At 41.5% G+C, this 26547-nt stretch overlaps 1 protein-coding gene across 9 annotated transcripts in view; it reads left to right on the top strand.

Moving 5' to 3' along the window:
• The window catches only part of rptor (regulatory associated protein of MTOR, complex 1), a 402321-nt gene that overhangs the window by 246062 nt on the left and 129712 nt on the right, over positions 1 to 26547 (top strand). For 7 of the 9 annotated variants that reach the window (XM_089134067.1, XM_089134063.1, XM_089134065.1 and 4 more), the window contains 3 exons: positions 16919 to 17022; positions 17321 to 17537; positions 17699 to 17809. In XM_089134067.1, the coding sequence (XP_088990193.1) occupies positions 16919 to 17022; positions 17321 to 17537; positions 17699 to 17809 (432 nt within the window). The remainder of the gene's footprint in view (positions 1 to 16918; positions 17023 to 17320; positions 17538 to 17698; positions 17810 to 26547) is intronic. The other 2 variants (XM_089134064.1, XM_089134066.1) reach the window with 1 other exon arrangement.

A 26547-nucleotide genomic window follows, 5' to 3' on the forward strand; every position in this document is an offset into this window, starting at 1 on the left:
TGTAGTGTTGTCAAAAATAAAAAAAAAATTCTATATATATATATATATATATATATATATATATCGATACTGAAATATCTGAAACTCTTCCAATACTCATTTCCCTCAGAATAGACACAATACCAACTGTGCTTTCTCACTCTCTCTATTCTCTGAAAGTGAGTTGACACACAAACCGCCTCTCTCATTTCATTTGCTCAGGATGAATATTGTTGGTGTTTTAGGGCTTGAATTTCGGCTCGACATTGCGTTAATACCGAATCCTGATTGCATTGTGCCATCCGCTATATAGCTCAGCACTCATTGCCATTGTCCCTGAATATTTTTCATTCATAAGGCAAGTTTTGCAACCATTACGTTTTTAAGAGGATGCTGCTTTCCCTTGCTGCTCTCCTTCCACAATCTGGCAGAAACACAATGTCCATCAAGGAGGATTAAATGCTTGAGGATTCTTACGGAGGCTGTCAAGAACCTGGACCTTGACTAGGCACCTCTGGAACACCCACCGAGGAACATGATGATGGATCATGATCTGGTTTCTGCAGCAGGACCACTGCTCCTCAGAGACTCACTCCATTTTTCCCCAAATTACATGATGAGATCTCACATCAGGCTGCGTGATCGGATCTCCTTACTTCTATCGATGGGGCCAACTGCTTGGGTTGCACAAAACCGCTGTCCATCAAGGAAGCTGTTGCAGCCCACCTGTGACTGACTCCTCGTGGGTGTAAGTCGTCACTGTCATTGCCCTCGAAGCCATACCACGCTACACATTGTTAAGAAGGCGTAAATGGAAGCTGGGCATGAAGCATCCTACATTTACACTATAGAGGTGCTTCAGGTCTGCCAGGTGAAGATGCTGCAGGCCTTGGGTTTTAGTCTGGCACCAGTTTAACTAGTAGCCACAATGTAAAGTATATCCAACCATAAGACGCGTATTATGTGTCTTACCTTAAAAATCGTTCTCATAATCAAATCTTGTTCTTCTAATTCTTCTGATCCAAGGTGCACAGACCAAACACTTCCAAACTCTACGAAAAGCAGAGTCGCTGATTCTTTGTTTAGCGGTGATGAGGGCGGTAACAGCTCTGCGATCCTTCACGTGGTTCATTTGAATTTGAACAGCTCGCATGCGTGTGGGTGTGGTCACATTAGTGTTAATCAGCTCGGGCTGAAGAAACTGTATATGTCATTGCTTCCATATGGATTGCTTTTTTGTTTTTGTTTTTATCTGTTTTAAGCTTAAGGAAAAGCATGTCTTATGCATATATTTATCTTAATGTAACTCACGTGTGGGTGGCAAGTATTTGCTGAGTTAAAGATCCTTTTCTGTCGCATTTCAGAATGAACTTCACATTGAGAGAGACGACAGAATGTGCATCATGTTTATTTTCTTTATTTTACAAAAAACACAACATTTTGTTTTTATTATTAGTGTACACAAATAAAAGTAGACATTTAACAGTTTTGAATGATGTATAACACTTGCCTGTATCACAAAAATCGACAGAGTTATTTGAGTCTCTTTTGCACTGATAGAAATAAATAGAGATAATCGTGCCGGCGCGATAGCCTACCCCAGGGGGTTAGGTCTGCCGCTTTCACAACAGGGCTTGTCTCACTGGATTGTAGAAGCTAAAGCGTTGGCGTATGCTTCTAAAAATGAGACTTGTTTCATTGTTGTCCATGCTCACTCTACTAGGAGTGTGGCTTCTTCTTGGGCCTGGAATAAAGGGATGTCTATTCAGGACATTTGTTTGGTGCAGGTTGGTATTCTCAGAAATCTTTGCTAGATTTTACAACCTTCACAGGGTTCCCACGCGTCCTGGAAAACCTGGAAAATTAAAGACCATTTTTCCAGTCCTGGAAAACACATGGAAAATGGGGAAAAAGTAAAATGTCCTGGAAATGTTTGCATTGTCCTGGAAAATTATTTTCGGTTTAAACATTTTACGCATGAATGTCTGTTTTTAGCTACCTTCAACAAGTAATATTGGGCTGAAGTGTTTGTCTTCTTTCAATTCTGCATGTAGCCAGCACAGCGCCCCACGTGACACAAACCTGCCAATATTTACACATTTTGCATAGTACGCAATTTGATATCTCAGTATGCTGGTAGGACTTGCCCAGGGACTTGCCCCTCCAAACTACTACGGACATGTGAGTTCTGTGGCAAATGTGCACATGCGGTACTCCTGTCTGACAACATGATGCAGCAGCGTGGTGCAGCAGTTTCAGCTATTAATTGTAGAAAAGCGGAGAATAACGAGTCTATCGAATCTACAACGTGACATTCCCGTCCCTCTCCTCCTGCCCTCCGCCTCAGCAAAAGCTTCGACATAGCGACGGGTAACAGGTAGTCTTACTGGGCCAAGTTCCCATAGTTCGAATTACAAAGGGACAGAAATATCAGTTTTGGGGTGTCAGATAATTTTAGTGATATTGTGAAAAATATACTTACAGTTACAATACAAGTCATCTCCTATTTTCACTGTAGGAACATTTTAATGTAAAGCGATTTCAGACACCCCTTTTGTAGACCCTACCATTTTTAACCGTGGCTAGAGGCAACGGAGACAGAGAACACGCCAACCCGGTTGGGACATAGAAGGGGGGACTCAATGTCTCGCTCATTAAGACGGCCGCCTGCTGCCTCCTACTGGCGGTTTAGTTTCAAAGTATCACTATTTTAATTTAATACAGTTATAATCTTTCAATGTAAATTATTTAATTTGATTGGTAACAGCCTATAGGCTAGATTGTCTTATTATTTTAATTGAATGTAGCCTATTAATAAAATGTAAGAATTTGAAATGAAATTTAGAGCATACATTAAATAACATTAGGGGAAAGTGCCCTTTATAAAGGTACAAAAAATTATTCAGATAAGATTGTTTTCAAACACTTGGAAACACTAGGGGGGTCCCCCGGATCCCCCTAGTGTTACGATTTTTCATAATCTGCCTCATTTTGAGACACAAAAACCCTCACATTGGTCCATAATATTGTCTACAGGCTACATAGTGTAGCAAGAATTTTTTTATCATGTTATAATTACACATGGTCATAGAAGAAGTGAAGGAGCAGTAGAAGGAGTAATTTGCACTCTGCACGTTCCAGTCAGTATTTCATACTTGTTCTATTGTCCGACAGCAGAAACAAAAATTTTGTATTTAAACACATTTAGCTTTTTACAAAAGGTCTATCCATTTTCAATATAATTGACAAAAATGTTTTCAAAGATTTGCTAAAACAAAATAATTTATAGTAATAATCAAAAACACAGAACTCATCAGTTTATGCCAATATGTATAGCTACCAGATGCATAATGTGCCTTGGTGCAAGCAGATGCAATTTAGAAGTCCAATTATAGTTAAAAAATTTTAACGTTAGTGCCTAATTGCGAATACGGCTTGACTGTGAGAGTTTGGACTTTTAAACTGATATCAGCAAGTAAAATAGCACCGTATGAACTGAAGTAAAACTTCTGTTTTAGTAGTGGCATTAGTGTGGCATTGCAAGTAGAGGAAAGCAGGTGGCATTGTGAAAGACAACAATCTTTATAACAGTATAGGTACAATATCACATATCGGTATATCGCCCAGTCTTAGTTGTGATAACTTTATTCGCACTGTAGCAGCTGAAAAAGTCTTGAAAAGTGTCTTGGAAAAGTCCTGGAAAATCATTTCAAGAAAAGAGTGGGAACCCTGCTTCAGATTCCCTCTTTTGCACCGCATGTTTTGGTTGTGCTGAGGGATGTAAGCTGATTTAGTATTGGTTGTTTTAACAGCTGCCCGTGCCCTTCCTTGTGAACTGTGTGGTTTCAACTAGGTCCAGTACCAAGTTCTGATCTGATACACCGGTTTGGTCACTTTGATTGGAGTATTTATTCCTTGCCTTAGCTAAGCGCTCAAGTTATTCTCGGCCTTGGCATGTGCCTGTGTGTCGACTAATGCTTAGTGAGAGAAAGTCACTTGTTTATTTGATCAGTTTTTTAAGAGTTTATTACCCTTGAGTAAGCTCCTCGCCCTGTTATAGGCTCGTCATTCTTATCTACAGCACTGTTAAAAATAAACCAAAGGTTGACAAAAGGTGCTTTACATAAAAATTCAAAAATGAAAACTCATATTGAGCGATAAAACAAAAACATATAAAACACAAAATGTAACCATGCTACCAACATTAAGTGAGGTTTCAGCAAATTCTTAAACATCTACAAAGATTTTTAAAGAAAGATTTTTACAAAGACCTGATGGATAACGGCTGCTCATTCCACAGTCTCGGCCCTATTACCACAACATTTTGTAGCCAACCAATTTTTTTTGTGTGTGTGTGTGTTTTTTTTTTTTTAAGCCAACCAATTGTTGTCCTAATAGAATAGTAGTAGAAATACTGGTTGAATGGCAGTAGGAGACTTAAAACTGATAGGCATATGATCAGAGAAATTAGTCTCTCAAACATTCACATCATCAATTTGCAGATTTTGAGTTAAGATCAGATTTAACAAATCAAATTATTCAATTAAATAAAAAATAAAAAAATCACTTGAAAAAAACGTGTCATTTCCACAACAAATATTAGCATAAAATTACCCAAGACTAAAAAGTGGTCATATTTTGTTCATATTTCACTCAAGAGATCATAGATTTCAACATCAAAACTGAACAAAAACTTGGAGGCCAAAGCTCTAAAGCAACCGTAACAGGGTTTGTAGCTGCGATTTGAAACCATTGTAGTTTGAAACTGCAATGGTTCAGCTGAGAGTAACTGACATTTGAAAGGCTTTTTTAAAAAATATATATAGTTATTAGTCCTCCCCCACAATCCAACGGGCAAGGAGATTTGATGCATACATACTGTAAACAACGGCCAGAGGCAGCGAAGAAATCAGGCATGTCGACTTACGACTAGATGTCAGCAGCATCTTTAATTTAACAGTGATGCCACCTTAACATTATCTTTTCCAGTATAATTAGTTTCTTTATCATTGTATGTAGGTGATTACTGTACTTTTGTTTTGTTTTTACTTAGTCTAGTAATAGTTTTGTGTGATATTGGAAATGTTGACAAGAAATAACTATATCACAATATATTTCGTTATCGTGAAATAAAATTACTATGATTATAAACTATATACTGTAACTATATGACTATAAAATGTTATAAGATTTTGATCATATCGCCCAACCATGATACAGTATATACTGTATCAAAGTTCCATTATTACCACAGAACTTTTATTCAGAAGACTTATATACTGTACATTAAGTCCACAAATTCACAGGCCTACATACTACATCTTAGCCTTAGTCACCGGCTTAAACTTTGAACATTCAGCCCTTAGTTATTGAGCGATTAAAAATGCGATTAAAAAGTAACTGCTCTCAGTGGTATAGTAATGTGAGCAGCAGCTCTGAGAGGCAGCCGTAATTTAAGAAGGCAATAACCACCGCTGACTTCCGTCTCTCAATATCAAGCTGTGTCAATACCCAGCTGAGGCTCCTCATCAATGGCCTATTGATCCCTACCCACATGTTGCGCAGCATTAGCACATAATACTCCACTAATGAATTAGCCTGAGCTGAAAGAGCACTACACTATTCTACTCACCAACTCACCAGTGTATCAGATAAAACTACTGACACTACTAATTTTACTACATTGTACATCTGGATCAATCAGACACAAAATTATTTAGGGATGCGCCGATACCACTTTTTTTTTTCAGAACAAGTACTTACATTTCGGGTACTTGCTAGTACCAAGTACTAATATGAGTACTTACCATACCATTACACTTCTTCTAACAATGTTTTATTTTCATCAGATGTTTTTCACTTTCTGACTGTAACAAAGTAAATAGGCCTATACAACGTATAATCAAATTGCTTGTGTTAAAAGAAGCTATTTCTCACCCCTCCTCTTGTTAATTTAGCATAGCATAGTTTGCAGTCTGCTCTACTTTTATCATCATTGCTTATCTTATCATCATTGCTTATCTTATAATGCCATTTTCATACAAGTTAATTTGATTCTTTAGCGTCTAAATAAAAGTTTGAAATATATTTTAATTCAATTCTCATTAGTATTGTGTCAGTGCATATACAGTACCTTTAAAAGTATAATGAGCTTTACTCACTCTGCCTCTCTGTTCTGCGTTTTGACACAACGCACGTAGAGTGTTGCCTTGGCAATGGTAGAGGGTATATTTTGGAGAAAGAATGGCAGCGGAAGTTGTCTGAGGACACATCTGTGCAATCGTGTCTGTTTGAACAAGATGACGATCGCAAAGTAGTTTGACAATTAAGGCTCCAACTGGACGTTTCTGAATCGTTGGGTAACAATGTCACTTTGTACTCAGTTTGTAATAACACAATAACCATAACACATTCATTATACATGTGGGATTATGAATTATATTGAGAACGTCGTACATAGAAAACATGCTGTAATGTACCCTGAGTGTAAACCTTAGCCGCATTCGTGAAGTGTGCAAGCGATTTGCAAAGATTAGTATAAAGGTTAATTCAATTTTACACTCACTTCTTCTGGAGGTGCAGCAGGAACATGAATAGTTGGTACCGATTCTTTTTTTTCAGGAGCAGCTACTTAGCAAAACCAGCTTTATTCTGTTCCTCGTTTATAAAGCAGTCTGGTGAGAAAAGATTAGTGAATCGCACAAACATGAAAGCATTGACGTTGCTAATGGGTAATATTCCCTGCGAAAACAAAACTCAGCCACTGTGTCTTCAGCGGTTCGGATTTAGGAGCATCAAAATGACTGCTGTGTTCGTTATTACACCCAAGAACAGAACAACACAATCGCTTAGACGCCATTCTGCTCCAGTGTATCAACAATGGCGGACTATGATGACAGCTCGCTCAGGGCGGGGATGTATTGAAACACTGTTGTCAATCAACAATCATGGGAGGGGCGTCCGACCATGTCAAGTCAAGTCAAGTCACATTTATTTATATAGCGCTTTTCACAATACAGATTGTATCAAAGCAGCTTCACAGTGATAACATGTAAGTAGCACAACACAGATCAACAACATTGCTAAACACTAAATAAATAACCCCAACTGAGCAAGCTCAAAGCAAGCCAAAAGCAAGGCGACAGTGGCAAGGAACCAAACTCCATCAGATTGGATGGAGAAAAAACCTTGGGAGAACCCAGGCTCAGTCGGGGGCCAGTTCTCCTCTGGCTTACATTCATATTGTTTAAATATAAATATTAAATATAAATATTGTTTATGAATCAAACGGCGCCATAACATATCGCAGGCGTTGAGTCGTCTCATCACAGGCGTTGAGTCGTCTCATCACAGGCGTTGGGGCATCCGAAATCCCCGTGAGAGGCTGGACACAAAACTGGACCTGACGAACGCCATTTTTCTCGGGACAAGCGTCCCGAGATAACAGCAGAAAGGCAGATGGGAAATAATTAGCATAGCTGATGTTCATAATAATTTCCGTTATAACTCACAAACTCTCCGTAACCCGAACTCTCCGCAACCCAACCATACGCGCCGACCCGTTTGTCTAAGAGGTGACGTTAAGACTGGGAAAAACATATAAGGAGATTAAAACAAAAACACTGGATAGATTTTTATCATTATAAGATGGTTATGTACAGGCACTGCCAACACACATTTCAGTACAATCAACTTGAAAAATAGTAAAAAAAAATAGTAAAAAAAAAAATAGCAGATGCACACTCAAAAACTGTGCAAAATCAATTTATGAGCAAGCTTTCGGTCTTGCGACCTACAAAGTACAATCAACGAAGTACAATCAACTTGAAAAAGAACATGTACCATTATACACTTACCTAAAGGAACACCTATTAGGAACACCTGTTCAATTTCTCATTATTGCAATTATCTAATCAACCAATCACATGGCAGTTGCTTCAATATATTTAGGTGTGTGGTCAAGACAATTCAATTCTCCGGTCTGAGTATTCCACAACCTGCTCAGTTACTGGGATTTTCATGCACAACCATAGGGTTCACAAAGAATGGTGTGAAAAGGGAAAAACATCCAGTATGTGGCAGTCCTGTCAGCGAAAATGTCTTGTTGATGCTAGAGGTCAGAGGAGGATGGGCCGACTGATTCAAGCTGATAGAAGAGCAAATTTGACTGAAATAACCACTCATTACAACCGAGGTATGAAGAAAAGCATTCATGAAGCCACAACACGCACAACCTTGAGGCGGATGGGCTACAACAGCAGAAGACCCCACCGGGTACCACTTATCTCAGCTACAAATAGGAAAAAGAGGCTACAATATGCAAGTGCTAACCAAAATTGGACCGTTGAAGACTGGAAAGATGTTGCCTGGTCTGATGAGTCTCGATTTCTGTTGAGACGTTCAGATGGTAGAGTCAGAATTTGGCGTAAAGAAAACGAGTACATGGATCCATCATGCCTTTTTACCACTGTGCAGGCTGGTGGTGGTGGTGTAATGGTGTCATCATTTAGGTGAGTGTATGACCCCTTTAAAATATCTCCAAACGGCTGACATTACTCCATTACTGACATTACTCCATTACTCCTCCTTCGACTACCCGCTCAACTGACGAGAGGTTAGGCTAATGTCAGGTTGCCATAAGGGGGCCGTTGCCGTTCACATATTACATTTTTTGCATGTGTAAATTTGTTATTTCAAATGTAAGTGCGCTGCAAGCCCGCTCATAATAGAAGCAATACGCATTGGTTGTGGCAGGGGAGCGCAACCAAAAACTGGTATCGGTGCGCTTGAATCACTGTCACACGCACAAGCTCAGAGTCAGAGCAATATTGTAAGTTACTGCATGAAAATACAGTTTTAACTAGCAGAATTATAATGCATCACGATACACATAGTCTCACTTTTAGTTACGTCTTCTAACTTATAGTATTTCGAAGGGCAAAAACATGAACTTTAACAATTGGCTTTACTTTCTTTAATCAGCTGTCACTTCAGCGCGAGGCCAGTAGCATATAGCATTAGCAGATCAGCTCCACGCACGTCCCGCCTCTTTGCCCATTTTATTTTATCTGGGAGTGATGAGAGGCCCCGCCCACTTTAGGTTTCAAAAACGCTCTTCAGAAAACTACGGGTGACGTCACGGACACTACTTCCATATTTTTTTACAGTCTATGGTTCTCCCACTGATCATTATCAGCTTTTACTCCCCCTTTGCTAACTCTAGTCAAGCAACTAGTGGACCTCAGACACATTCCAGGGGAGGCAAAGTAGCTACATGGAAAACAAAAAAAATGCTAACGCGTTAACACTCACTCCATTTCAATATTGAAACTGTTAGGGGTTAACAGTTAAAGGACCCAGAACCAGATATGAAGAATGAAGACCCGGAGTCGGAATTATAAAAATTAAAGAAAGTTTTACTGAACATAGTTTGCCATTTCATCAGCAGAAGTCAGCTTCAAGACTCACTCAGGAGTTCGTAGGCCGCCCCCTTACAGTTACTAAGATCACAGCAGTTATACTGTTTCCAAGGTCTAAGCTACGTCATTGCTTACACGTTGAATGATTCTCATTGGCTACGATATAGATAAACACAGTAATTTTCCACACATATACAGATAGACGAAACATATCTCCATCGATGAGGCACGTCATGACCTTCCAGGTCACAGATTTGGGTTGCTGGCGCCAGTGTGTCCAGAACAACAACTTATTCAATCTTCAATAATGGCAGTGGTTACTTAACCTGCAACCAAGAAGACTATAGCACTGAACTTTAGTCTAACTGGAGTAAGACTTCAACAAAGAAATAGTGCCTTAAACTGTTGGACTCAATGACCCCTTTATGTTTTAACACTCAAACATAAACCAAAATCCCTATTTCTCTATTATTTTCACTGTTACTGCGTTCACATAGGACACTAGCAAATAGGAGCTCCCATCAAGGCTGAAGAGAGTCTGAGCGTCTTATTATCAGTTAAGTGTACCAAAACATAATGGTAAAACATTCACTCGTTTGGGAGAAAAACAGATAACATTTGCTCCTCAGAAAGCAAATATAATAGAAAGAATACATTTTAATATAACAATTAAAGTTCAATAAAGCAATGCTCAATATAGCTTGACCATCTGTACAGAGAAGTATCATATGTGTTGGACATATGTGTTCACAACGCCTTTAGGATCCATAAACCTTTCTCCTGAGACCAGAGAAAGAGACAAATGGCCTTGTGCACCTAAAAGAAGCTGGTGACGTGCATGTACATCAGCATGCATTTAAGAATATTATTTCACAAGCAAAAGCACAAAGAATACATTTATGTCAATAAATGATTAAGTAACAATGAATATACTTAATTATTGATTTTATAAAAGAAATACATAATCATTCAAGAGGATATTATGATATATATATATGCTGAAGAGGCAAGGGATTTTGACCACCCCTTCAAAACGCACATATAATGCCCATAAAAAAGTACTCTTTCCCATTCATTCATTGAAAACCTTCTATGAATGAACTGGCATGTTTCCATAACATTTTGTTTAAGATTATTACTCTTACATCTCGTACAGTTTATTTTTTTACTGTATACTGTTTTATGGATGTTTTATGATGTAATTATTGTACCCTTTTCCTATTCAGCTGTATATTCACTTGAGACATGCACAATTTTGTATCTAATTGTTCTATTTGATCATACATTCTTTTATAGTGTTTATATGTATTAGTCCTGGAATGACCATGTTATTATTACTCTATTAATCAAATCACATATATATTATTCTTGGTGTCTATGAATTTGTATTTTGATGACCTACATGATGATGTATATTATATGTTGATATATGCAACATATTAGTGTTACAAGAATTTTTGATAGTTTCATCTTGTGTACACTATGCTGGGCTATGTTTTTAAATTGAATCTTTACAGTGTCTGTATAATCTCCGGTTACAGAGTTTGAGTTCTTAAAGTTATCTGACAAAGTATCAGACAGTCTGGCTTGATTTCTTGGGGCTGCTTGCATCACGTCTACATCAGCTTGAGCCCAACTGCTGCCAAATGACTAACAATGGCTTCTAGTTCTTTGAAACATGGTTTTGGAGGTTTTTATTATTATTATTTTTATTTTTTATTTTTTTATGGCAGCTACATACGTAAGCACTTTAATGTAAAACCTTAACAAATCTTGCTTCTTTTTTGAGCAAGACACTGATTGATAGTCTTTAAAACATGATAGCAGAACTTTTCGAGGTTGTTTGAACTGAGGGTCATGTTGTAAACTTCTAATAATCAAACTCAGCTAGTTTTGTCTCTGACCTTTCTTAAGTTCCGGAGCAGCAGGTGACTGAGTGATTTATCACTCTGACATTTGTGCTGTAGTACTCAGATAGACCTGCTGAGTCCAATCAGTGCAAAATAACATACACACACAAACAGCTATGATCCTGTTCTGACTTACTCAGACATCTACTCATATTTAGCACTAAAAGTACAGTATACTTCACTGGTGATGGAAAAGTGCATCTCCTATAATAATGTAGAAAGACAATACGCCAGCATACACACCTGCATCTTGTTACTACAGACCTCTTTTTTTGTTTTGCTATAGTGTTTTTGTTTCAAAAAAGTCTCTTCTATTGGCAATATTAGGCAATATTTATTATATATTTTTGGACATATAACTTTTAGGACAGCAATGCATTCAAATAACATTTTATAACTTATCTAGGATCAGATTTTTCATGTGTACATTTATTTAAATATATTTGTCACGTTGTGGGTTTTGTTTTGCTGTGTTTATCACGTGTTTCCTTGTTTGTCATGTGATCCTACCATGTGTCTTGTCTTTTGTTATGATGTTGCTCAGTGTCCACAGGTGTTTCTTATTTACCACACCCCCTTGTTAGCTTGATTAGCTTGTTTGTCTGTGTATTTATACCCCTGTGTTTCAGTTGTTGGCTGTCGGTTGTTGTTTAATGTCACTCGGTTCCTGCCGGTTTCTCTGCCCTGTTCTGAGGTCCCTGGATTATCTGTTAGTGGGATTAATAAATGCTTGCGATTGGATTTGCTTTCTGTCTCGTTCCTGACCCTATGTGACAGAACAACCGACCGCAAATGAATCCAGCAGCACAAATCCGGGAGTTTGCTGGTCAGATCGCGGCCTTGGCCCGTGCAGGGGAACGGGACCAGGAGGTAGCCAAGATGAGCCTGGGCCGCAGAGCGTGGGCGGAGCAGGACCAGGCGAAGGCCAGGGCGGAGCAGGACCAGGCGAAGGCCAGGGTGGAGCAGGACCAGGCGAAGGCCAGGGTGGAGCAGGACCAGGCGAAGGCCAGGGCGGAGCAGGACCAGGCGAAGGCCAGGGCGGAGCAGGACCAGGCGAAGGACAGGGCGGAGCAGGACCAGGCAAAGGCCAGGGCGGAGACCCTCGGGCGTCCACAACAGTGAAGGTCCCTCAGACGGCCACGGCGGTGAAGCCCCCTCGGGAGACCACGGCGGTGAAGACCCCTCGGGCGGCCACGGCGGTGAAGACCCCTCGGGCGGCCACGGCGGAGCAGGATGAGATAAAGGCCATGTCTGTATAGCCTCCATGGCCCTCACCAGGTACCTACTGCCCCCCCCCAAAAAATACTTGGAGAAGTCCATAGGGAGTTGAAGGGCACAGCTTGAACAGAGCTTGAAGGACACCGGCAGGGCGAGGCGCGGAGGCGGGGCCGGCAGGGCGAGGCGCAGAGGCGGGGCCGGCAGGGCGAGGCGCAGAGGCGGGGCCGGCAGGGCGAGGCGCAGAGGCGGGGCCGGCAGGGCGAGGCGCAGAGGCGGGGCCGGCAGGGCGAGGCGCAGAGGCGGGGCCGGAAGAGCGAGGCGCAGAGGCGGGGCCGGCAGGGTGAGGCATCCTGGTATGCTCACCGAAGCCTGGCGAACCGAACGAGCCCTCCTTTTCCTCCTGCGGCGGCGTTTCACTTGAACTGAAGACTTAATCACATGAACTGAAGACTCATCGTGACTCACTTGAACCGGATACTCAGCGCTCACTTGAACTGGAGACTCACTCACTTGAACTGGAGATTCAGCACTCACTGGAGATTCGCTCACTTGACTCGATTTGGACCTGGACACACTTGACTCACTTGCTTTGGACCTGGACACACTTGACACACTTGACTCCCTTGACTCGGCCGTTGACTCACTTGACTCGGCCGTTGACTCACTTGACTCACTCACAGGGCTGACGTGAATCGTGTGCTCGGCTGAGCTGACGTGAAACAGCGGTGCGGGCTCAGCGGGCCTGATGGTCGTGATAACATCCCTCTCTACCTCTCCAACAGTGAAGGGAGATCCACAAAACTGCAGGACAAAATCAATGAACTGCTCCAGGGTCCAACTGGGGTCCTCCTCTGGTAAATTTAAACCAATGTCCAGATCCAGACCACTCCAGAAACAGTCCTTCAATGCATCTTCTCCACCCGGAACGAGATGGCTATACAAAAGGAATTCCTCCACATAATCCTCGATGCAGCGATTGTTCTGATAAAGAGAGCAAAGTTTGCTCAGTGAGCTCTGGCTACTACCTGCTGGATCCATGTAGTTGGTGAGTTGTTCTGTGATGCCGGTGCCGTGATGTGGCAGAAACACAGGAAGGAGGCTGGATCCAAACGCAGTGTAGAGGCTTTATTTAGACAAACTACATATTTAAACAAAGACTCAGGAACAGGGCTCAGGAACAGGACTCAGATACGGGAGTGACACACAACGACCTCACACGTACAACAACTCACAAACTAAGACAAAAACACAGGGCTTAAATAATCAGACAAGCAAACTTAACAAGGTAACAAGGGGGCGTGGACAATAGGAAACACCTGGAAAACTCAATAGACAGGGAACCACTAATAATACAAAGACAAAGACACAAAACCACATCATAACAATATTGAAACTCAATTCCACATGAGAGTCATAAAATATGAGCTTATATGTTGTTTTTCATTGATAATGTTCAGTGCACATACATACCGTTGTTTAATGATACTATCTATCTCTATACCATTGAGGTGAGCTTTTATCGTTCTCACCAGTTCTTGGATTTAAATAATACATGAAATTTGGATTTGGAGTAAAAAAAAATAGCAGGAAACTATGAAATTATGTATTTTTTCTAACTACATAAATAAAAACCGATATTAGCTGTTCCAAACACTAGTGATCTACCTATAGAGGCTGTATTTTGGGGCATCATAGGCGCGCTTACAACACATGGCTTTTCCAAAAGATAAGCATCTTAATTATGCATCTTCCTTAGCTAAGTGCATTGTTTTAGTCAAATTTTAAAGCAGCATGGCATATATCCTTTGTGCACAGGATAATACCAAAATGGATTATGACAAGCTTGGTCAAATATAATAACAACAATATAGTATAATCAAATCTATAAAAAAACAAAAACAAAACATTCTGTTTAAAAAAAAAAAAATGTGTGTAATTATTTATCCAAAATTGTTGTGTGATGCATTTATACTTTTAAAGCTACAGGTCTATTGTTGCCTTTGTGATGCATCACTTTAGAGGACACCTACAGTTTTAGGATGTTGCCTATGACGGGAGTAGGTAGATTCTGTCTCTCTTTTATGGGGGTTGTACAATGTTAATAAGAAAATAAACAAATGAATTTATTTTGATGTAATTTATTTGGTCTTATGATCTCTATCTCCTTAAGTCTTTTTCACTGATTATTGTTTACGTAAGGAATAGTTGACGACATGCCGTTGAATTATTAGAAAAATAATGTACACCCGAGGTGGTAATGCGGTCACGACGCGAAGTGTTACACCTCGGGTGTGCATTATTTTTTGAATAATTCAATGGCCTGAAGTCAATTATTCCGCTTATACTACAGTTACCATACCTCAAAACATTGTTCAGATGATGCATTTCAAGACGTTTGTATGTAGGACTAATTTCTTACGCATCTAATCCCATGCCTCCATTGCTAATTCCAAAACGTAATTTTAGAGGTAGTAACGGAGGTTTGAGCCACTGATAGCACACTAATGTAATGATATTGGAACACTTACGACTCGCTGAAATATTCGAAGACCGACTGTTTCTATCGACTGTAGCAGCAGGTCTTGTCTTAAACACCAACTGTGAACACGTGTTTGCATGATCAGTCATAAGTATCAAATTACATTCACATCTGGCCTTAGTAGGCCTTAGTGTGTCCTGGCTTTATGCAGTTATTAGAGAGAGGAAAAGAGAGAGAGATGTTGAAATAATGAGACAGAAAAGCATGTGCGTCAATAGTATTATTTCTTTATTAATTAAATTTGTTTTAATTAATTCGTTCATTCTTGTTTTCTATAATTGACAGTAGTTTACCCAATAACTGAAACACAAAAAGCCATTTTAACAAGTAGGCCTATCAATAATTATTTAATCCGTGCAGCAGGATTATTCATTTATTTATATAGCCTATTCAGTTTAATTTTCTATTATAGATAGGACTACATAATTTATTTATTAAAAATGAACTGTATATGTCCATTGATTGTGAAGTTAGACATCGAAAATTGCAGATCAAGTGCATGGGGCTGCATGTTTTTTCTTGTTATGAATTGTATCCTATTTTCCGTTATTACAGTTAACTGCGCGCAGTGATATGGAACTGTAATGTGGTCAAACCTGCCTGAAACTACTTTAGCCGTCAAGTCAAGTCAAGTCACATTTATTTATATAGCGCTTTTCACAATACAGATTGTATCAAAGCAGCTTCACACTGATAACATGAAAGTAGCACAACACAACATTGATCAACACACAAGATCAACAACATTGCTAAACACTAAATAATCCCAACTGAGCAAGCTCAAAGCAAGCCAAAAGCAAGGCGACAGTGGCAAGGAACCAAACTCCATCAGATTGGATGGAGAAAAAACCTTGGGAGAACCCAGGCTCAGTCGGGGGCCAGTTCTCCTCTGGCTTACATTCATATTGTTTAAATATAAATATTAAATATAAATATTGTTTATGAATAAAACGGCGCCATAACATATCGCAGGCGTTGAGTCGTCTCTTCACAGGCGTTGAGTCATCTCATCACAGGCGTTGGGGCATCCGAAATCCCCGTGAGAGGCTTTACACAAAACTGGACCTGACGAACGCCATTTCGTGCGTTTCCCTAAAAAAAAAAATTGCACACATTTAAAACGTTCTCAACCAATCAGAGTCAAGCATTCAACAGCCCTGTAGTATAATTTTCAATAATCCACATCATATCGGTTTATCTTTTTAAATTAATGAATCTGAGGGACACAAACACAAGCATTTTAAAGTTTGATCTGCTGCCCAAAATACACAATCACTTTATTTCAGTCTACTCAGTCATGATGAATCTGTCTCTCTTTCAGTTCTCTGCAGGCTTTAGCATAAAAATCAGATTAGACCATCTCTCCAGATGGTGATGATGAGAGGATGGGATTGTTAACTAATATTTTGATGAAGCAAATAAGTCAACTTTCTGGGTTTTTGTAGACAGCATTGTTTTGGATTTTTACCACATTAGGTTGCGATTAGAATTATGAGGAGTTTTGCTGATGCTATTTTCTCTAGGATTGCAGGTAAAACATGCATATATTATCTATATTTGCATGCATTAACTGTTTTGTATTTTACTTGCAGTCCTGCAAGGCCACCAGAAATAAATTTTGTTTCAGTGCTTAGCTATCAAACCTTGAAATGGGAGTCACCGCTGGTAGATGGGATTTTTGTTGCTTTTAAAGAATAGCAAATTTCACACCACAGGCCCTAATTTAATGATCTAAGCACATGGTCTTAAGTACAGGGCGCAAGTGAACTTAGGAATTGAATCAGGACCAGGATGCACAATTTCATACTACATTGTTATAATACATCTGCATTCTACACTGCTTTTCACATCAGGCCACCATGAATGCTCGCACACAGAGGATTCTGGACTCAGGATCTCTGACCCAATCAGCGCCTGCCAGCCCCACCAGCAAAGGAACACTTATACATCAAGCAGGGTGAGTTACTCACACTTAAATATTTATTAGATTCATTTAAAATCAGCAGCAGGACCATATAGCCATCTGGAATGATTCTTTTTAAATTAACAGATGAAAAAGCAGAATGTAATAGCTTGTGCTTCTGTTATTTTACTCTTCTTTGCATCTATTAAATAACATCCTGTTCTTTTTGGGTTATGTTCATCAGCACTGGATATTAATTTTGTTTTAACATGCAGCATTGCAGTGCATGCTGATCCTCTTCTGTTGCAGCACATTAATTTGTGTGTTATGGCCCTACTTGTTGGTGTTGTAGTGCTTCCCACAGATCCAAACGCTCTTCATCTCCCTCCAGCGGATCTCCTCCCATGCCCGGTGCCTCCAGCTCCAGCCTCACCAATGAAGTGCCCAAACCGCCGGTCCGGGAGGCGCCGCCTGCTCGGCCACCATACACACCGACTCTGGGTGGTCAGGCGCCCCACTCACAGCAGTTCCCACGCACCAGAAAGATGTTTGACAAGGGCCCTGATCAGGTACATCATTGATTTTAGTTTCCCACTGATATTCCTCCATCAGATCTTGTTCATTTGTCAGAAAACTGTATTTTGCAGTCATTGTGCTTTTCTTATTTTGTGGCAGTCTTTGCTTGTGGTTTAGACCAATAGTATTGTCATTTGTCCGGTGTGGTCTTCAGGCTGCTGAGGATGGAGATGAGACAGCTGCTCACAGGAGCTTCATCAGTGTGAATCTGCAGACAGGTCTTTGTGACTGGAGTGCCAAATATTTCGCTCAGCCAGTCATGAAGGTGAGTGCTGCATGGTTTAGAGGTGAAATCGAATTCATTTACTTCTAAATTAAACTAATTCAGTTAATGAATTGACTTGAACTCATTACTATTCAGGTTGATTTAAACATGTTGTTTTCGCAAATAAACTTCAAATAATATTAGTAAAAGAGTTGGAACTCACTTGTAATAAAAACAATTTTGCGATGTTATTTTGGGGAGGAGAAGGGGTAGGAATCCATGTATGTGCAATCTTGCAGGGGGGCGGGGGGGGGGAGGTAACGTGGTCAATATTTAACTAGTAAAATGTGTCTATACTATCTATTATACTACCTTTTCTACTTTGAATTGTGTATATGTATTTCCATATAGCCAGAACACAAAATATAATCATTCTACCATGTTATTTGGGCATGTACCATGTAATACCATGGTGTATAAAACTGTTAGTCATTCAGGACTCTGGTATTATCATCTAATTACCACCACTGCAACACATCACCGCCACAGTAAGGTGATTTGTTTGGGGTTTTTTTTCATTGTCTTCTGTAATTGTCATTTACGACTGAAAATATTTGTGAAAATGCGTGTGGGTTTTGTGTCCTGTCCTGATGCATTATAATGCATTCCCATCAGTATGTGATCAGTGAGGAACACACACACCCTATGGCACAGTGCTGAGAGTAATACCTTATGTTTACTGCAAGGGAACAAGACACGTAATAATCAATAGTGTGTGGGAGACAAAACAGCATAAAACATCAATAAAGTAGCATACACCATGTTGCTGATAGGACTTTGTTGATAGGTTCTCACTCTTAAGCCGCTTTCCGACCAAGTAGTTACAGGAACTTAGTTATAGGAACTGTCCACTTCTAAACAGTTCTAAGAACTACTCTCCCCCAAACTCGGTTTTGCTGCTTGCGTTCGCACTGGCCAAGTGGCTATAGGAACTGGTAGGAGGGGTAACGCAAGCATGGCGACGGTCTTTATAGCGTCATCACTAGACGTAGCGCGGCCACATACAACAACAACAAACCAGCATGGAGGAGGCTATTGCAATGTTCCTGTTCTGCCTAGAGGTGTGCGATACCGCTAGATTTGGTATCGATCCGATACCAAGTAAATACAGGGCCAGTATCGCCAGTACCAATACCGATACTTTTTAATAATTAAGGTGGATGCCTCTTCAACCTAAATCTAAATTAATTTTCATGACTTTTGTTTTTGTGATTTGCATTTTGGGTTATTAATCAGTTAAAATCTGTACTACAAAAGCTTTTGTTCAGAAACAACTTTTGGTTAGTTCTAAAACAAAGTTACAAAATTATTACTTCACAAATATAAAAAATGTAAAAACAAATTCTCTTTTCAAGTAGCATGTTTACAAAAAATGTTTCTCTTCTTTAGTGCACTTCTTTTGAGGATTTTTTTCTTAAATAAACAAAGTCACAAGTTCTCCGTCTCTGATTGTGCTGCTGTAGACTAGAAATGTGCGGCTGCGCGCGCCTGACTGGTGGTAGTCCTGGAGCGCGCTAGTGGTGAGTCACGTGACGGTACAACACAGGAGAGGGGGACGAGAGCAGCACTAGGATTACAGAGAGCTTGCTCTGCTCTGTGACAGCAGCAGCATTTTGACAAACACGGTCAGGTCGCAAAACGAGAGAAACTGAAACTTAAGTATCGATATTTTCACGTTGGTATCGATCAATACCGATACCAACGTTGGTATCGATATTATCAATATTAGTATCGATCTGCCCACCTCGCCTTGCCGGGACCATGTTTTTCCTGGGGGGCGCCAAAGAGCGACAGGGGAGGCACGAAGCGGTTTATAATACGCGACTTTGTTTGTTTTTTTGTTTTTTGTTTTTTAAGTGACGTTAAAACAGCACGGGTTGCGTTTTTGGGGGCTTATTAAAAAAAAGGTTGTTTGTTAGGAAAATCTGACAAGCAACTTTGTTTTCTTTACATGACGGTAGCCGTTTTCTCAATGTCCAATACATTGACACTGTCTGACAGTGTACTTTTGCGTCCATTTCTTTTCCCTTTTTTACCTCCTAATTGAATAACAAAAAACATGCTTTCTTTATTCGTTTTTAGACTGGTGAAACGATAGCTATTCACAAACTTTTTTTTATTTTCTTTATATACAAGGCTTAGATATTTAACTTCACATAGGCCTATAAAGAAAGCCTAAAACAAAAACATTTCATAAACAGTAAAATGTTAAGTTACCTCGGCTGTCCTTACCTACTCTAAGGGGAGGCTCACATTCACCCAATTTGAAAACCCCTGCTCTAGACTAAATATTGAAATAGTTATAGGAACTACGGTCTGAGGAACTAAAAAATTCCCAATTTAGTCCGGTCGTAACACGAGAAAAAAAGGGTTAAAAAAGGGGGAAAAAAGGTTCTAGGAACTGCAAAAGTCCCTCCAGTCGGAAAGCGGCTTTAGTGTGTGCTGATGGGGGAAGACGCTGGAAAAAGGATTGGTCAATGTGCTAGAGAGGTCAACTTGATTTTCACCAGCCTTTTTTTTATTTTTTATTTTTAAACAGTATATAGATTTAACTGGGATGTTAATTTTTTCAACACATGCATTGACGACTTCTATAGCATTTTTTGATTTGAGCCCAACCAATCAGGAGAAATGCATTGACGACTTCTATAGCAATTGTGCAAAATTGGACCAAGAATATACGCTAAACCATGATCCGGCTTGCATTTCCACCGCCAACAGTACCGTTACTTCATAGGCGTGGTGTTTACCGGCCTGAAAGAATCGACCAATGTCATTTTCGCGCTAAGAAAGTGACATAGTAAACAACAATGGATGACATAAAGCAGTTCTTGCTTCTCGGCATGTTTGTCACAAGAAACAAGCACTGGTATTAGGCGTTCCTCAATACCAAGTAGCCTATGCAAAGTCCGACTCAGGAGAATGATTCCCGAGGATGCGAGTCCAGTAATTCTGCTAATGGAACAGCGCGTTCTTGAATGAGCCACTCAGCTCGCTCTGCTACTCCAGTTATCTCTGTATGTTGGCATTTTAATCAACAATAAAACAAAATATGTTATAAAACACCACTCTGCTTCTTTTCGATATAATTTAAATACATTTTAAACATTATAAGCTTACAAATGTGGTTCAGGCAACGCATAGCCTATTGATTATATTCACTGAATGTATGTACGGTATACAGACTATTTATAACAAAACTAAATATAAACACAACCCTGCCTCTTTTCGTTTAAATTTAAAAATATCAAAAATATTCCAGCCAATATGAAATGTATTGCATTATGCATATTGCATTGGTACAAATGTTGCAATAAACAACATTACAGATGATCTTTGTTGAATTCCAGTTTTATCAATAATAGCCATTATAAAAGTATAAGAGTTACAAAAGTACAAAGATACAAAAAGCTATACAGTAAAGCTTTAATAACATAAAGCAAACAAAGTCAAATATACAAATTCAGCGCTCAAATATATATAACTTCACTTCGCCTTCTGCCAAAACTATTGGCCAGGGAACTAATTATAGATTCATGAGACCAAAGATTGTCCTGTTAGGTCTATGCAAGAAGAATTGTATTTCATGTTTAACCACTACAGAGACGTCAGAGTCAGCGGCAAACATCAGATTGACTAGCCCGAGGAAAGGCTGTTCCAGGCGGGGTGCACGAGCACAGAGTGCCGAGCGTCCGGTGATTGCTTGGAACGGATCTCAGTCAAATCATCACAAATCTATAAATAAACCACAGATTTGAGCTTTAAAAAACTGCATTCTCGCCTGAAAAACTCTTAAAACTACACTTCGTGACACAATAACAGTAGTATTATATTTCAACTGAAAAAAAAGGCACTTCTAATGCCCTTGTAGCACGCGCAAGTGACGATACTCTGTCAACCAATCACCATTCTGCAGTGAGTCTAGCTCCACCTTTTAGTACCGTACCACTGTGCTAGGTACCCCAACGGAAGGGTACCCAAAAAGTGGTACGGTACGGTTCGGCTTTTTGGTACCATTCACAACTTTTGACAGTGGAAATGCAAATAATTGCTTACCGTACCGAACTGTACTGTACCGTACCACTCAGTGGAAACAAGCCATTATAGTCGCGTACATACACAAATATTCTCATATTCAAAGCCATACTTTCATGCAGCTTAGAGTAATATATTTTCTTGGTGGTGGTTATAAATATGCAAATACATATTCCTATTACACATTTACCTCCCTTCTCTGTGTTTTTAAATATTCATAGTCAATTTTATCCTCTGTTTTTCAAAAGTATCATCTTGTAGTCTCAACTTAATTGAAATACAGGCTGATGGTCGACCTGCTGGGCATTGCTGCCTGTCGCACCTCCACCGGTGCCTTTTGTGCAGGTGTGCTCCACCTCTTTGGCATAAGATGGGTCATCAGCTGGGGACCACCAGTCATCGATGTTTCGCTCCTTTAACCCCAGTACATCTCCTGGTGGCGGAGCGATGGCAGGGATCACTCCCTGCCACCCCCTGCTGATGCCCTAGATGTTACTTGGCCCCCATACCTTGTGCTTCCTCCTTAGCCACAACCAAAAGCTGCCCCTCTCAGCCTCCTCTGCCAGTTCTTTAATGGCTTTTCGACACCCTGCTCCTGTACATCCCATCTCGCGGAGCAGACGAACCGTTGAGGACCCAACAAAGCCCCTGCATCCCACTTCAACTGGCCACGTGGTGGCTTTCCAGCCAGCCTCTTTGCAGGCTTCTGCCAGATCTGCGTACTTGGCATGCTTCCGTTCGTTGGCAGCCTCCATTCCCTCCTCCCATGGGACAGTGAGCTCCACCAACAAGATGGTCTTGCATAACTCTGACCACATGATCAGGTCTGGCCGGAGCAAAGTTTCCACGATCTCCCTGGGGAATTGGAGCTGCCTCCCCAGGTCGACCCTCATGTTCCACTCACTGCCAGATAAGAGGACTCTAGATGTTGCTCTCTGGTAAGGGTGATTGATTTTTTCCCCGGCTCTTGCAAACAGGATGGGACTTCTCGTTGGTCCAAAGGGTCTTCTATTAGCCTCCTGTCTACACGACTCTGCCACCTCTGCTAGTTTCCTCAACACCAGATCGTGTCGCCACCTATAGCGGCCTTGGGACAATGCTGTCTTGCAGCCCGACAGGATGTGCTGGAGGCTTGCATTGCTGGTACTGCAAAGGGGGCAGAGTTCTTCAGTGCCGAACCACTGATGGAGGTTTCTGGGACAAGGTAGGGTGTCATAAGTAGATCTAATCAGGAAGCTGAGCCTTGCTTGGGGTATCTTCCACAGATCAGACCATGACAGATGCCTGTCTGTGACACCTTCCCATGACATCCAGACTCCCTGCCAGCTCTGAGACACCGCCTTGATGTTAAGGCGCTCCTGCTCAGTCCTTGTCACTTCTGCCACCACCATGGCTTTCCGCTCTTCCTTGGAGGCCTTTGACCAGAAGAGGGGGGTCTCACTCCTCCCAAGGCCTGCTCGACCCTCCTGGACTCTGCCGACTATTTCACAGTGTTTCAGCCTGCTAATTGCCCTGTCGACCTCTTCCTGGGCTTTCCACTTCCTCCCTGTTCGTATATTAGGGCCAGCTGCTCTCACCAGTTGATCAGTTGATTCCCTCAGCTCCATCACCATCCGAGCCTTCTCCTGCTTGTATCCCAGGCCAATGGATCGCAGTGGCAGCTGTAGTGTGTTCCTGCCAAAGAGGCCTACCTCTGATAGGCATCTTGGCAGACCTAGCCACTTCCTGATGAATGAGTTTGCTAGCCCATCCATCTTGTTTGCCACCGAGGAGGGAACTTCGCTCATCTTCAGAGGCCACATCACCCTTGGGTATAGTATGAACTGGTAGCTCCATACTTTATACTTGCCGGGGAGCTGGCTCTGATTGATTCTGGCGAGGCCATCTGCGAGCTGCTTTCTCACTGTTTCCCCCATCTGCCTATCAGAGAGGTCTGCTGTATAACTACGACCCAGGCTACGGACGGGCTGATTTGCCAGCAAAGGGATTTCTTCACCGCCTGCGAAAAAGATGGTATGGTCATTTCTAACCCCTTTCCTGATGGACAGGCTGCGTGATTTGGCGGGTTTGATCTTCATCCTCGCCCACCCCACAAGCTCGTCAACCCTCTTCAGCAGCCTTGTTGTGCATGCAGCTGTCTGAAGAATGGTGGTGATGTCGTCCATATAGCCTCTCACTGGTGGTAGCCTTTGGCCTGATGGTAGCTTCATACCTCCAACCATCACCCTTGCCCCCATCAGGATAATCTCGAAGGCTGCCACAAAGAGGATGGGCGAGATTGAGCATCCCATGGCAATGCCCACTTCCAGCTGTTGCCAGCCTGTCGTGAAGTCCTGATGAGTGCAACACATCTTGATGTCCTCAAAATACTTGGCCACCAGGGCACGAATGCAGTCAGGGATGTAGAAAAAATCCAAGGCATACTCGATGAGTTGGTGGGGGACAGACCCGTATGCGTTGGCAAGATCCAGCCACACCACATGCAAGTCACCTTTTTCTCTTTTGGCTCTCTGGATCTGCTCCCATATGACTGCAGAGTGTTCCACGCACCCTGGGAAGCCTGGCACGCCTGCTTTCTGGCAGCTAGTGTCAATGTACCCATTGCTTATGAGGTAGGTAGCCAACCTCTTTGCCAGGACGGAGAAGAAAATCTTGCCTTCCACATTCAGGAGTGCAATGCTCCTGAACTGGCTAATGGTGGTAGAGCTCGTTTCCTTCGGGATGAACACTGTGACAGCTCGTCGCCAATCTGAAGGGATAACCTTGTTCTTCCAGGCCACTCTCAGGAGGTTCCACAGATGTCTCAGGACCCCTGGGCAGTACTTGTACAGCTTATACGATATCCCATTGAGGCCTGGAGCTGAGGCTGCTCTCGCTTTCCGTACAACTTCTGCTACCTCACTGAGTTTGGGGAGATCAGTGTTAAACAGCGAGGATGGGGGGGCTGGGCGAGGAACATAACCTGGTGATCCCAGTGGCGTTGACTTTGCTGGGTCACTGTACTGCTCCCTGAAGAAACTTTCCAGCTGTGACTGTGTGATCTCCAGCTTCCCGCTTCTCTTATCCTCCAGTAGCTGTCTCGCATGCTTGAAGGGGTTTTTGAAGAAGTTTCTCCTCTCCTTCTCCTTCCGCCTTCTGCGTTTGCGGATACGCTCTGCCCTCCGAAGGCTGGCTAGGTTCTTCTTCACCTCCTCCCACAGTGGCTTCAAGCCCTCCTTCTCCTCTTTACTTGCCTTCCTCCACTGCTTTCGGAGCTGGCGCCGCCTCTTTATCAGTTGCTCGATCTCTCTCTCCCTCCTCCCCTTCTGCTTTGAACCCTTCTGCTTCTCAGCAACTACCCCGAACCTGCTTCTGCACTCCTCGTACAGGATGACTCCAAAGCGATTCAGCTTGGTTTCCACCTGGCCGCGCAGTGACCGCTCCAGAATTAAACAGAGGTCCTCATCAAGCTGCTGCCACACTGCCACCTCATTCGCTTTAGGCCATTTCACTAGCTGCCTCTGCCCAGGTTCACTCCTCTCTGGTCTTAGGCCTGGCTCCTGATTGCTGGGGTTTAGTAATGAAGGTTTCCTAAGGATATTTTGGGCACCACCCTCAGAGGAATACGTATCAACCAAAGACTCTCCTGTGTCCTCTACCTGCCTTCCCTCAGCAACGTTGGAACCTTCAGCGCTGTGGTTAGCGACCTGGCTTTGGGCTCCTCTTGTCTGACCTGCAGTTGCAGAGCAATGTTGCTGCTGGCCCCCCGCTTGACACTTCTTCTTTCCCTGGTGAATCCTTAAACCTCTGAAGGTAGTCTCCTTCTCCCATCCACACCTGCATCTTCTCAAAATCTTCACATCATTGCCTGTATCCGTTCCAGTCGTTACCAAAAAGTCAGTCCGGTTTGGCCCTTCTTCCACCCCGCCTCTCGGAGGGCCATCGGGTTGTTTTTCCAACTTGAATAACAGTCTTTCCATTTTATAAATGTTTGTAACAGTTTTTAATATACCAATCTGGTATTACTAAGATATATAATATAATCTGTTTCCCCAATCTCATAATCTGTTTCCCCAATCTCAAAGATTTTCTGTATACTTCAATGTATTTCTGACCAATACAGTTTTAAAACACACTTCCTTAAGCAGGAGCCTAGATTTACTACTCCTTTTTGTTTATCTTTCACTTTCGGCGTAATAAAGAAACGTATAGTTTTTTTTTTCCCAACAAAATTCCCTTAAAACCCTGGAAAGACTAGTCATGCTCTGTGAATGCCATCAATTTAACCATTCTTCATCTGGGATGCAAATCTGCATTTCCTTTTTCCACCAAATCGTGTCGGAGCATTCGTTGACCACAGGGGTTAATATACTTAGTTGAGTGACCTTTAATCTAAAAGGGATTTAATTTGTGACAACTTTACATCATCCCTCTTATTACATCGTTACTGCAGTGTAGTACAGTGAAGACATATTTTGTTGGCCAAAACCTATAAACAAGTTACCATTTTAGCAGTTCCTGTTCCATTGTCCTGAAGTCAATGGTTCTTTTAAATGGGTTTTTGGTTAAATGCATGAAATATGGTCTAAAGTTATTTGTACGTGTTATTCTACAATTTAAAATACATCATACCCTTTTGTGGAAAAAAAAAAGAAAAAAAAAATCTTTTTATTTGTCTTGTGAAAGCGAGTTGCCATGTTGCATATTCCTCATAACAAATGGCT

Source organism: Pimephales promelas, chromosome 8, assembly GCF_988280905.1.
Source record: "Pimephales promelas chromosome 8, fPimPro1.hap1.1, whole genome shotgun sequence".
NCBI lineage: Eukaryota > Metazoa > Chordata > Actinopteri > Cypriniformes > Leuciscidae > Pimephales > Pimephales promelas.